Source organism: Desmodus rotundus, chromosome 6, assembly GCF_022682495.2.
Source record: "Desmodus rotundus isolate HL8 chromosome 6, HLdesRot8A.1, whole genome shotgun sequence".
In the NCBI taxonomy this organism is placed as follows: Eukaryota; Metazoa; Chordata; class Mammalia; order Chiroptera; family Phyllostomidae; genus Desmodus; species Desmodus rotundus.
In genome coordinates, this window is record NC_071392.1 from 117,568,411 (window position 1) to 117,581,830 (window position 13,420).

At 38.8% G+C, this 13,420-nt stretch overlaps 1 protein-coding gene across 3 annotated transcripts in view; it reads right to left on the minus strand.

Annotated features, from left to right (window-relative positions):
• Positions 1-13,420, minus strand: part of DNAAF9 (dynein axonemal assembly factor 9) — a 115,349-nt gene that overhangs the window by 72,472 nt on the left and 29,457 nt on the right. For all 3 annotated transcript variants that reach the window (XM_053927302.2, XM_053927301.2, XM_053927300.2), the window contains exons 7-8: positions 11,439-11,516; positions 959-1,057 (exon numbers count right to left, since the gene is read on the minus strand). In XM_053927302.2, coding sequence (XP_053783277.1) covers positions 959-1,057; positions 11,439-11,516 — 177 coding nt within the window. The remainder of the gene's footprint in view (positions 1-958; positions 1,058-11,438; positions 11,517-13,420) is intronic.

Below are 13,420 nucleotides of genomic sequence, written 5' to 3' on the forward strand. Positions count from 1 at the left end.
TTTCAGGTACTGAAAAGAAAAAATGTCAACGTAGAATTCTATACATGGCAAAAATATCCTTCAAAAATGAAGGTGAAATAAAATTTTTTTCAGACATAATTCACACCACAAAAAATATTAAAGGCCACCCTCCGGGGAGAAGGAAACCATGCCAAATGGAAACCTGGATCTACATAAAGGAACTAAGAGCACCAGGAAGAGTACTACATGGGCAAATAGGTAAGATTTTAAAATTATTTAAATCTTTTAAATAACATTTTTAAAGATTAAAAAGATAACTTACTATTTAAACAAAAATAGTGGCAATATATTGCGGGGTTTACAACATGACGTAAAAGTAAAAGGCATGACAACAAAGATCAACTCCAGTTCCCAGCATTTGGGGTAGGCCTAGTCTGGGCCACACTGGACAAAGCAAAAAAAAGAACTGAGGGCTGGCAGTGCAAGCCCTAGGTAGGCTCAAGTGCAAGCTCAAGGTTGCTCTTCTGATCATTCCTGTTGACTAGTTTTGGGGACAGTCCTGTGGCTTGGTTCTTAATTTAGATACCTCAGTTTACTCACATAGTGGGTCTTGGCCAGAACCTAGTAACTTCACTACTGAGAAAGAAAGGATGGCATTACCTGGAGGTTCAACTGACAAAGATGTACTACTCACAGGTAGAAAATTACTCCTAGGCTTGTTAATTAGTGCCTAATGGAATTCCTGGCTGATAGAGGCACCACCACACGAAAAAATGAGTATCCTTGTAGAAAAGCATAGAAAAAACCTCAACTTTTTATATACAGATTGGCAAGGGTTAACAACTTCTTTAGAGGATTGCAGCAAAGCTTAAGGAAATGATAACCAAAACAAATTATGATTGGTAGTGTTGAATTCTGACAAAAAATTTAAATAAAGGTAAAAACAAAAAATAAATGAACCAATTTCTTCTTTCCCTTTGACTCTTCCCACACATACCTCACCCGCCTGAGATTCAGAAAGTTCCAGCAGGAAAGGAATTTCTGTGTCAAAATTAGCAAAGAAGCTAGTCCACTGATGTTCAAAAGTCATCAAATCCTAGGAAGAAAATGAAAAAGATAATGCATTTAGTCATTTAAATGAGGTACTTTAGAAAATCAGAACCATGAAACTGTAACTGACCTCAAAATACCAGATCACTTAAATATACATTGTTCTAAAAGGTGGCAGCAATCTCCTAACACATGCTACCACTGGATGAACCTCAATACGCGTCAAGTGCAAGAAGCCGGATATAAAAGGCCACCTGTATATGGTCCAATTATATGAAAAACCCAGGAAAGACAAATCTATAGAGGCAGAAGCTAGATTGGTGGTTTGCATGGGGCTGGGAGTAGAAAATGTTCTAAAATTCAATGATGGTGATAGTTGCACAACTCTGTACATTTACTATAAAAAAACCACTGAACTGTACACTTAAAATGGATGAATTGTATGGTAAATAAACTATAATAAAGCTGTTTTTAAAAAGGACAGTAATGGCCTCCAACTGCTTTCTTTATTTTGTATCCTTAACTTAGTTTTTTATTCTTTATTATATAAAATAATCACACTGATTTTTTCATTCAAACAAGTTCACTGAAAGTATGTACATACAGATACACACACACACACACACACACACATACAGGCTTTAAATATAAAGTTATTGTGGGACGTGAACTGGTGGGGAAATAATACATCATTTCATTTTAGAATTTAACAAATTCAGAAGTAGGTGATTTTACATTGTAATTCTAGGTTCAAGTGAAGTTTCTGTTACCTCAATATTCTTTTTTTTAAATCATTTTTAATTTATGAGTTATAGTTGCCATATATTAGTTTTACACACCAGTGATTAGATATTATATAACTTACTTTAAGTGACCAACCTGATAAATCTCCTACCCATCTGACACCATACATAGTTATAAGAACAGTACTGACTGTATTTCCTATGCTGTACTTTACATCCTCATGACTATTCTGCAACTACCAATTTGTACTTTTTAATCCCTTCACCTTCTTCACCCCTATCCCCAATCCCCTTCCCATCTGGCAACTGTCAAAATGTTCTCTGTACCTGAGTCTATTTTTGTTCTGCTTCTTCATTTACTTTGTTTTTTAGACTCAATTGTTGATAGATATGTATTTATTGCCATTTATTGTTCATATTTTTAATTTTTTATTCCTTTTTCTTCTTAAAGAAGACCCTTTAACATTTCATATAATACTGGTTTGGTGGTGATGAATTCCTTTAGCTTTTTCTTGTCTGGGAAGCTCTTCATATGTCCTTTGTTTCTAAATGATAGCTTTGCTGAGTAGAATAATTGTGGTTATAGGGTCTTGCTTTTCATCACTTTGAATATTTCTTGCCGTTCTGTTCTGGCCTGCAAAGTTTCTGTTGAGAAATTGGCTGACAGTCTTATAGGAGCTCCCTCGTAGGTAACTAACTGCTTTTCTCTTGCTACTTTTAAATTCTTTGTCTCTGACCTTCTGCATTTGAATTATGATGTGTCTTGGTGTTGACCCTCTTCGGGTTCATCTTGTTTGGGGCTCTCTGTGCTTCCTGGACTTGTATGTCTATTTCCTTCATCAGGTTAGGTTAGTTTTTTTCATTTTCTCAAATAGGTTTTCAATTTCTTGCTCACTCTCTTCTCCTTCCAGCACCCCCATGATGCAAAAGTTGATATGCTTGATGTTGTCCCAGAGGCTCCTTATGCTATCTTCATTTTTTGGATTCTTTTTTTTTCTCTTCTGATTGGGTGGTTTTGGCTTCCTTATATTCCATATCACTGTTTTGTTTCTCATTTTCATCTATTCTACTCTTGATTCCATGAAAATTATTCATTTCACTTAGTGCTTCCTTCATTTCTGATTGGTTCTTTTTTTTAATGGTTTCTATGTCCTTTCTCATGCTGTTGAAGTTCTCTGTAAGCTCATCTACTCTTCTCCTAAGTTCATTAAGCATCCTTATAGCCAGTGTTTTGAACTCTCCATCTAGTAGATTGCTTGTCTCTATTTTGTTTACTTCTTTTTCTGCAGTTTTGTTCTGTTCTTTCATTGTTCTTGGATGAAGCCAAGAATCAAATCGATGATTTGGAACATAAGGAAGCAAAAAACCAATCAGAACAACAAGAAAAAAGAATCCAAAAATAGGAAAATAAGTAAGCAGCCTCTGGGACAACTTCAAGCACTTCAACATTTGAATCATAGGGGTGCCAGAAGGAGAAGAGAAATTGGAAATCTATATAAAAAAATAATGAAAGAAAACTTCCCTTATTTGATGAAGGAAATAAACTTGTAAGTCCAGGAAGCGCAGAGAGTCCCAAACAAGATGGATGCAAAGAGGCCCACTCCAAGGCACATCATAATTAAAATGCCAAAGGTTAAAGATAAAGAAAGAATCTCAAAAGCAGCAAGAGAAAAGAAGTTAGTTACCTACAGGAAAGTTTCCATAAGACTGTCAGCAAATTTCTCAAAAGAAACTTTGCAGGCTAGAAGGGATTGGCAAGAAATATTCTAAGTCATGAAAAGCAGGATCCTATAGCCAAGATTGCTCTACCCAGCAAAGATATCATTTAGAATCAAAGGGCAGATAAAAAGCTTCCCAGACAAGAAAAAAACTAAAGGAGTTCACCATCACCAAACCATTATTATATGAAATATTAGGGGGACTTATTTAAGAAAAAGAAGATCAAAACTGTGAACAATAAAATGGCAGTAAATGCAAATCTATCAACAATTGAATCTAAAAAACAAACTAAGCACATAAGAATAGTGACAGAATCATGGATACAGAGAGTGGTTTAATGGTTGCCAGATGGGAGGGGGGTGCGGGAGAATGTGAAAAGGTGAGGGGCTTAAGAAGTATAAATAGGTAGTTACAGAATAGCCATGGGGTGTAAAATACAGTATAGGAAATGGAGTAGCCAAAGAACTTATATGCATGACCCATGGCCATGAACAATGGTGTGGGGATTGCCTGAGGGAGTGGCGGGTGCTGGATGGACAGGGGCAAAGGGGGATAATTGGAACAACTGTAATAGCATAATCAATAAAATATAATTTAAAAAGTTAGATTATGAAGAAACAAAGAATTCATGACAGTGTTATTCTTAGGGGAAGAGAAAGGAGGTGATGGATTGCTTCTCGGGTAGCTAGTACCCTAGAAGCAATCCATTTATTGCTTTACTTTATAGCAATTATTAGGTTATACATTACTTTTATGTTATTTTCTGAGTCTGTGTTATTTGAATAGAGTCTTTAAAAACAAAAACACAACTTACAGTCATTACGGAAAACTCAGAAAATAAAGGACATTATAACATTTTGGAAAATATTCTTTCATCCTTCTTTTAACATATGTATTTTATTTACAAATATATAGTAATCTACAATTGCCTGGGACAGACTGTCTTGCCATACCACGCCTGTGCCTTGGCCTAGTTAACCAGACCTTCTGGTTTAAGATCCAGACCCACTACTATCAGGTCTAATCAGCGGCCCTGATCCTAGGTCTAGGGCTGTCTTTCCACTTTGGCACTAGATTACTCCCACATGGCTTCCTGGGCTCTGCAGAGAAGTACACTTGCCACTCCGCCAACATTCTAATTAACCACAGACCTTCAACGTTCAACTCTTCTAGTGCCAGGTACACTTCCCATTTCCAGCTGGCTGCCACTACAACTTAGCACTGAAAGTATGTTTAGATTCAGAAATACCTGTGCTGGCGCCCTTGCTCTACCTCTTCCTGGCTGTGTAACCTCACAAGGAAATTAACCTCTCTGACCCTCAAATGCCTGCCTGTCAGCCAACCCCAGCTGGCCGAGAACATCTGAGCCTGTCCCTCGACATTCTGACATTTGTCTGCTCTCTCAGACACCCATAATATGCATCCCTGGCCTCAGGGAAGCCGTATCTGAGGCTGTCCAACCTAGCGTGGGTCTGTGCTTTTCTCACTCAGCTCTGTCCAATCCCTTGGATAATACCAGAATGCTTCACTTTGTGAATCTTAGAAAAACAAAAAGATCCAATATAGCTATTAGTACAGAATATACTTCATTTTTTCAATTATACTTAGAAACAAGCTCAAAAGGTATGTTTCCATTCTAATGGCCTACATGGCGGTACCCGTCTTGGTGGGGGTCTGTAACAAGACGCGGTTATAGAGCCATTCTCTATGTTCTATGTGGAAAACATTGTGGGCTTTGGGGACACACAGAAGAAAATAGGCACTTTGCTGCCAGAAACCTTCAGAACTTCCCTGAGGGAGATGGATGTGTCAGTACTAACTACAGAATAAGGTAGAAGGAACTGTTTAGTACTACTTTCAGCTCCATGCTAGGAGTAAAACGGAAGATGCAATAAATTTTCATACTAAAAATAACTGGAATTATATGTGGTAATACACACACACATTTATGTATATACATGGATGTTATATTCTTCTTACATGTGTGTGTATATGTGTATTCTTCCTATATATATGTATATATGATATGTATTCTTCCTATGTATATATATATAACACATATATATATTCTCCCTCACATCCAAATAACTAGCATTATATATGGTTCATAAATGTATATATATATTTTTTTCTTCTTCTTCCTAATATTCTTCTCAATGCCCACTTTATAGACAGGAGACAGAGGCCCTGAAGAGTAAAGTGGCCTGAGGACGCAACACTATCAAGCAGCAAAAGTGGAAATATATCTCGGTAAGAGATACCCAGAGCCTGTGTGCTTTCCACCAGACACACTACTCTGTAATTTTCCCCAGCACCAACAGTGCGTTTGTGGAAATGGATACTGTGTATGTACGTGGAACGGGTCAGTTGAATCTCATGATGAAGAAGGGAAAGTCTATCTGCTCCGACTCTTCCAGGTCAAATCCAGAAGACAAGCCCAGATAGATATCAAGGTCAGATAAGCAGCAAAGGTCTGAAAACCCCAAGAAGCACTCAGTATGCCTTGGCTCTTGGCCAGTGGGGAAGGATGCTGAACTTCAGACAGAACTCGGCCCTAGGCTGGCATTGGCAGCGGCGGTTGTTGGGTGCTCAGAGGGGAGAGGAAGCTCAATTACAGTATTTAAAGTATTTTTTAAGAATTACATAATGCAGTGATGATGAGAAAATAAAAGTAAGTAACGTAATAAAAAGACCACTAAGTCTACCACTTGAAATTTCTAAGACACGGAAACACAAAATGTCTTACAAAAATGAAAATATACTCTGCTTTTTTACTTTTCTCACTAAACATGTTTTGAACGTGTTTCCAAATCAAATCTCAGAGGAGACGGTATTTTGGCTCAGTGGTACCTGACAAAGAAGCATGGAGCCGTAGGTTCTCTGGCCATCAAAGAGCTGCCAGCAGTGATTGGCCAACAAGCATCAAAGCCTAGATGCCAATTCTGGCTGTAAGATTACAGGTCTTGGCAAAGGGAAAATACATATGAACAGAAAAAGTATTTTGATGGTGGAGAAAATAAGGGGTTTAGAGAAGTTTGAACACTATAAAGAAAAGGGAGAAGAAGAAAAAAGTTTTAACAAATAATATGGGTATGAACTGGCTCCCTAATAAATAATTTTTAAAGACATAAGTAATGACTGGAAATGCATTTTAATTTCTTTTGGTTGTTGGATTTGGATTTTATTAACATTTGTAGACTCGCCACAAGAGATCCCTGAACAAATTCTTAAGTCATTTTTATACATGTTTACTTTATCCTACTTGTGGTTCACTGAGCTTCCTGGATCTGTGGATTGAAGTATTTCATCAATTTGGAAAGTTCTTGGACATTATCAACTCAAATTTCCTGCCCTATTTTCTCTCTACTCTCTTTCGGTGACTCTAAATATACCATGTTAGATCATTTGACATTGTTTGACAGATACTGGATGCTCTTTTCCACTCTCCTTGCTTTCTCTTTGTCCTTCACTTTAGAAACTTTCTATTGACCTATCTTCAAGTTCACCGAACTTTTCTTCATTGCTGTCTAGTCTGTTACTAAGCCAATCTAATACACTCTTCATTTCTTACATAGTATTTTCAATTTCTAGCTTTTCCATGTGTTTCTATTTACAGTTTTCAGGTCTCTGATGAAATTCTTCATGTCTTCATGCATGTTGTCTTCTTCTCTTCCATATCCTTTGGCATTTCCCCCCATTTTTTAAAAGTATATTTTATTGATTATTCTATTAGTTTTCCCAATCCCCCCCCCCCCCATATCCTCCCTCTGCCCTGCTCTCCCAACCCTCCAGCATTCCGTCCCCATTAGTTCATGTCCATGGGTTGTACATACAAGTTCTTTGACTTCACTGTTTCCTATACCATTTTTAACCTCTCCCTATCTATTTTATGCCTACCAATTATGCTTCTTATTCCCTGCTCCTTCCTCCTCTTCTTCCCTTTCCCCTCTTCACTGAAAACCCTCCATGTGATCTCCATTTCTCTGAATCTGTTCCTGTTCTAGTTGTTTGCTTATTTATTTTTTTTGTTTAGGTTTGGTTGTTGATGGTTGTGAGTTTGTTGTCATTGTACTGTTCATAGTTTTTGATCTTCTTCTATTTCTTAGATAAGTCCCTTTAGCACTTCACATAGTAAGGGCTTCTTGATGACGAACTCCTTTAACGTTACCTTATCTGGGAAGCACTTTATCTGCCCTCCCATTCTAAATGATAGCTTTGGTGGATAGAGTAATCTTGGATGTAGGTCCTTGCCTTTCGTGACTTCAAATACTTCTTTCCAGCCCCTTCTTGCCTGTAAGGTTTCTTTTGAGATATCAGCTGTTGGTCTTATGGTTACTCCTTTGTAGGTAACTGTCTCCTTTCCTCCTAATGCTTTTAAGACTCTGTCTTTATCTTTAATCTTGGGTAACTTAGTGACGATGTGCCTTGGTGTGTTCCTCTTTGGGTCCAATTTCTTTGGGACTCTCTGGGCTTCCTGGAAGTCTATTTCCTTTGGCAGATTGGGGGAGTTCTTCATTAATTTTTCAAATAAGTTTTCAACCTCTTGCTCTTGTTCTTCTCCTTCTGGCACCCCTATGATTCGGGTATTGAAATGTTTAAAGTTGTCCCAGAGGCTCCTAAGCCTCTTCTCATTTTTTTGAATTCTTGTTTCTTCATTCTGTTCCGGTTGGATGTTTACTTCTTCCTTTTGTTCCAGATCGTTGATTTGAGTCCCGGTTTCCTTCCCTTCACTGTTGGTTCCCTGTATATTTTGCTTTATTTTGCTTTTTTTCACTTTGTTGTAGCCTTCATTTGTTCCTTCATTTTGCGTCTGAGCTCAATTATTTCTGTGCGCATCTTGATTACCAGTGTTTTGAACTCTGCATTAGATAGGTTGGCTATCTCCTTGTCGCTTAGCTATTTTTCTGGAGTTTTGATCTGTTCTTTCATTTGGGCCATGTTTCTTTGTCTCAGTGCACCTGCTATGTTGTAGGGGGTCAGGGCCTTAGGTAGTCACCTGGGCAAGGTAACCCTCTTTGCTGCGTTATGGTGCTGTCTGTGGGGGAGGGGTCAGAGAGGGAACAATGCGGCTTGCTTGCTGGGCTTTAGCCCCACTTTCCAGCCAACTCTGTTTTGTGAGACTGCTCTGTTGTGTGAGACAGTTTCTCCTGCTGTGGTAACCCCCTTGGCAGTTGACAGCTAGCTCGAGTCTTTAGTTTCCCGTTTAGCTAGCCCCACCCTGCCCGTGTGGTCCGCCACCTTGCCATGGATTCTCTCTGCCCACCCGGCTGCTTGTCTCAGTCCCTCCTACCAGTCTGGTGCGTGTTTCTTTAAATCCTTGATTGTCGGAGTTCCGTGCAGTTTGATTTCCTGGCAATTCTGGTTGTTCGTTGTTTTTAGATTGGTTGTTAATCTCCTTTTGGTTGTGCGAGGAAGAAAAGGGTTTCTACTTATGCCTCCATCTTGGCCGGGATTCCCTTCTTTGGCATTTTTATTAGTTATATAAATTTAATGGTTAATTTTAACATCTGGGGCTGTTTGTCTGCTTCTATTGACTATTTCTTTTCTTGACCACAGACCAAATTTTCTTGCTTCTTCTTGTTTTATAATTTTTTTAATCATATGCCACATATTTGGAGTGAAAGTACAGTAAAAACTGAGGCAAATACTACTTTACCTCTAGGGAAGGACACAGTCTTTCTTTTGTTAGCCTGCTAGCGTAAGGATCTAAGCAATTTGATATGTAATTGACCTGGGTCTGGATCTTATTGCATTTGTAGTTCGATTTGGTTTATCACTAAATTAAAAGAATTTGAGGGTAGGTATGAACTTCGGGAGAGACTCTGCTCAGAGCACTGGCAAGATTCTGGAAATCTCTGTTTTACAGCTGAGCCGCAAGTTTTGTGAATCATGGACTATCTGTCCCTGCTTTATAAGCTGGCTACCAGTTTTTTTGGTTGTTGAGGAGTTCTCTTAGCTCTCCAGTCCCCTTGGCTCTGTATAAGGGGATCCTTCTCTGTCTTGCTGCTTTACCCCCTGCCTTAAGAAGGCAGCTACTTATACTTTGTAAATACCTGCAATGCCTCTAATCGGTTGCTCTTTTGCTCTAATCCAGGTGATAGCTGAATGTCAAGTGCCTTAGGGGGGATGGTTTTCAGCTTTCCTGCCTGACTCCTAGCCTTTGATGACTACCCTTAGCACTTGTAAAGGTGTATGGGATAGAGTTGATGAGTAGCTGCTGACTCACCCCACACAGCTCTTTTAAAGGTCAGCTGATTCCTACTTATTCCTGAATATGGTATTCTTCCTCCTGCTGCTGCTCCACCAGAAATTAGAAAAGCATTCTGCGAAGGGCCCTACATTTTCTAGAACTGAGTTCTTTTAGTTTTCTTAGCATCTTCAGCTCTCTAATGGTTTTATTTTTAAGCTATTGTTTTGTTGATTATTCAGACTGTTTTGGGTGTTACAGTGGCAGCAATGATTTCTTTTGACTTTCTATCTCCCTAACTGGGAGTGGAAAACTAAGGTCATTTTTATTTCTCATTTTGCGAATAGCCAATTCCTGCTGTCACCCTGTTCTCATTGTTGCGTTTTTCTTATTGATTTGGAAGAGCTCTCTGTAATGTAGTGGGTATAAATGTGCTCAACCACATTTTGGTCCAAGACATACCATTTTCCTTTATTATTTCTAAATAAAATTAAATCTGGCTCTGAGCCTTCACTCTTCCAGATAGACAAGAAGTACAGTCTTAGACACATAAAGAGCTTCCTTCCACTTCTTCATGATACCACCTAAGAATACCAAGCTCACAGGAAGTTAGAAAGCCAAGAAAGGGCTTACTATTCAGCCCATGGTGGTTGTCACTGTTGCAACTGACGATGTTGCAATTAAAAATGTTCTCCTCAGTGGTCACTGTGCACTAACTCCAGAGATGCTCGAGATGTTCTCAAAACTGTAACACTATGTCTAGCCTCCACGTGTGACCTACACATCGAGGGCACTGCATGCCAGGAGGGACGTGGGTCTGACACTTTCAGAAATTCCTAAGCTACTTATCTCTCTTCTTCCTTTTCCCCCCGCAACTAATGGCATTCTATTTAGGAAGTTTCTTTTAACATGATAGTAGGTTCTGTTTGCTAATATTTTACTTAAAATTCAGGCATTAATGTTTGTATGTGAGACTGGTGTGTAGTTTTCATTTTGGGGGCAGGGCCTTGATATACAGCTAATTTCATTTAAAGGCTACAAGCTGTTCTGTTTCCATGCATCTCTATCCATGACCACTAAGAGACACTAGTGAGCTGTTTAACCAAAGCACTATTTCTTAGTTTTTTTTGTTTGTTGCTCCGTCATTGCAAGTTTCTCTTCCCACCCTAAATACTTCCTTCAAAGTTCAGATGAAAAATTTATGCCTGACTCTCTAATCCAGGAGTTGGCAAGTTGTGGCCTGTGGGCAGGCCACATATTTTTACAAATAAAGTTTCCTTATAACACAGACACACCTACTTGTTTAAGCATTGTCTGTGGCAGCTCTCAGGGCACACAAAACTTAAAATATTACCATCTAGTCTTAAACAGTAAAAGTTTGCTGACCCTTTCTTTAATCCTTGATTCCTTTAAGCCGTACCCCATCTTTTTTAAGTATTTCCATAGCAGAGAACGAGTGCAAAATACACCTTCTGTGTTGTTTTTCTAAAGTCCAGCCCAACAGAAGAATGTCTTTAGATGAAAGCCTAAACCTTGGACCAGGCTGGTGGCCTTGGTCTCACCTCAGGTGAGGTTTCCTCATTGTGGAAGAGTTAGTATCGCTTTTCCACGTCCCCTTCTACCTTCATGGAGTTCAAGACAATAACCAGAGAAGCAACGGCTTAATTCTTTGACTACAGTAAACTAAATATATCCTGCATTTCTTCAAGTTACATACGCTACGTAGATCAGTGAGCTAGTTGAAATATTTGTAAGTAAAATAAACCTTGGCTTCTTACTTCTGCAAGCAAACTCTCCAGAGATACAGGATCCATCTTACTGTAGACATTCCACAGATTCAAACTCACATCCTGCAGCTGCAACACATGGGCGAACATGAGAATGACAGGGTCAGTATCACTGGGGCAGCCGGGATTATTTTCTGACGTTCAGAAATGACCATCTTGGTGAGAACTCAGTGATTAGAATAATGAAATTTTTATCAATTACACTAGAACCTATACACATTAATGAATGCTATCCCACTCAAGGAAGCGATCTTTTCAGAAACTTTAGTACATTTTTAAATATCTTCAATGATAGGCATATAAATATTTATATATATATATATACACTCATGCACATATGCATACACAGATACAGTTTTTTGCCTTTAAAAATAAAATTTTAATTAAAATAATACATACTCATGGATTTTTAAAAATATCATAGTACTAAAGTCTTGTAATAAAAATTTATTCCCCTATTCCTACCTTTCACAAAACTCCACTATTCTCACTCATCAGGGGCAACCACTTGTTTTTAACAGCCCTGGCTGGTGTGGCTCAGTGGACTGAATACCAGCCTGTGAACCAAAGGGTCACTGGTTCGATTCACAGTCAGGGCATATGCCTGGGTTGTAGGCCAGTCCCCAGTAAGGGGCACGGGAGGGGCAACCACTTATTGATGTTTCTCTCCCTCTTTCCCTCCTTTCCCCTCTCTCTAAAAATCAATAAATAAAATCTTAAAAAAAAAAAGTCTTAACATTTTCTTCCAGTAGTTACCTCCATATTTTGTTATAACATATCACTATTCCTTGACTTACCAATTTAGAAATTAGATACTGGCTTATGGCAAACACACAGCTCTTCTACAACCATGACCATTCCCACACCTTTCTCTACACACACAGACACACACACTAACATCATCTAATACTATACTGTGATTTTTGGTTGTACTCGTACTCAGTATTTATAATATTAACACCATATGTATCTTATTTATTGCAGACCAAGTACATACTAATAGTACTATCTGCTTTTATAAACAAATTTTGTTTTTCCTAGGGCTATCAACAGCTTCACTTTTTTCCCTTGTTTAATTAAAACAAAAATCAATCCTAAAGTTCAATGTGGGCCTTTTAAATTCTTTTTCTGTCTTTGTTTAACATGTTCAATCTTTCCTTCAGCTTTTTGAACATATGAAATCAGCTGGAATAACTGTTTTAATGTCCCTGTCTGCAATATCTAATATTTCTGTCAATTCCAGGTCAATTTTGACTGACCTGGAATTTTGACTGATTTTGACTGATTCCCTCATTATCAGTCACGTTTTCCTGCTTCTTTGTAAACTTGACAATGTTTGGATGCCAGCCATTGTGAACTTGACCTCGTTGGGTGCTAGGTATTTTTGTATTCCTGTAAATATTCTTGAGCTTTTCTTTTGTGATGCAGTTAAGTTACCTGCAAACAGGTTGATCCTTTCAGGTCTTTTTTTTTTTTTTTTTTTTTTTTTTTTAAATTCAGAGGGTCTAGAGCCGTGCTCGGTCTAGGGCTAATTTTACCATTACCAAGGTAAAACCCTCCTGAGGACCCTACCCAGTGCCCCGTGAATTATGGGTTCAGCGTTCAGTCTAACGGGGGAACGAGGCGCTCCCAGGTCTCAGCGTGCATCAGGCACTGTTCATGGCCACTTTCCTGTTCCCGCCCCCCACACCTTTGGTAGTTACCTCAGGCGTGAATGCAGTGATCAATAATCTGCTGAAAATCTGGAATGGGTGGGAGGCAGGGGAATCTTGGCAGATCTTGAAGTCTGTCTCTCTGGGCAATTCTTTCTTCTTTATTACTCTAGCTTCCATGGTCTCACCAGACTCTCAACTCAGGAAGTACACTGGGATCCACCTGGGTACCCCCTTCCTCTGGTTACACAGCCTGGAAATTTTCTCAAAGTAAGCTAGGGCAATCATAGGGTCCACTGTGTTCATCTCTAGCCTTCAGGG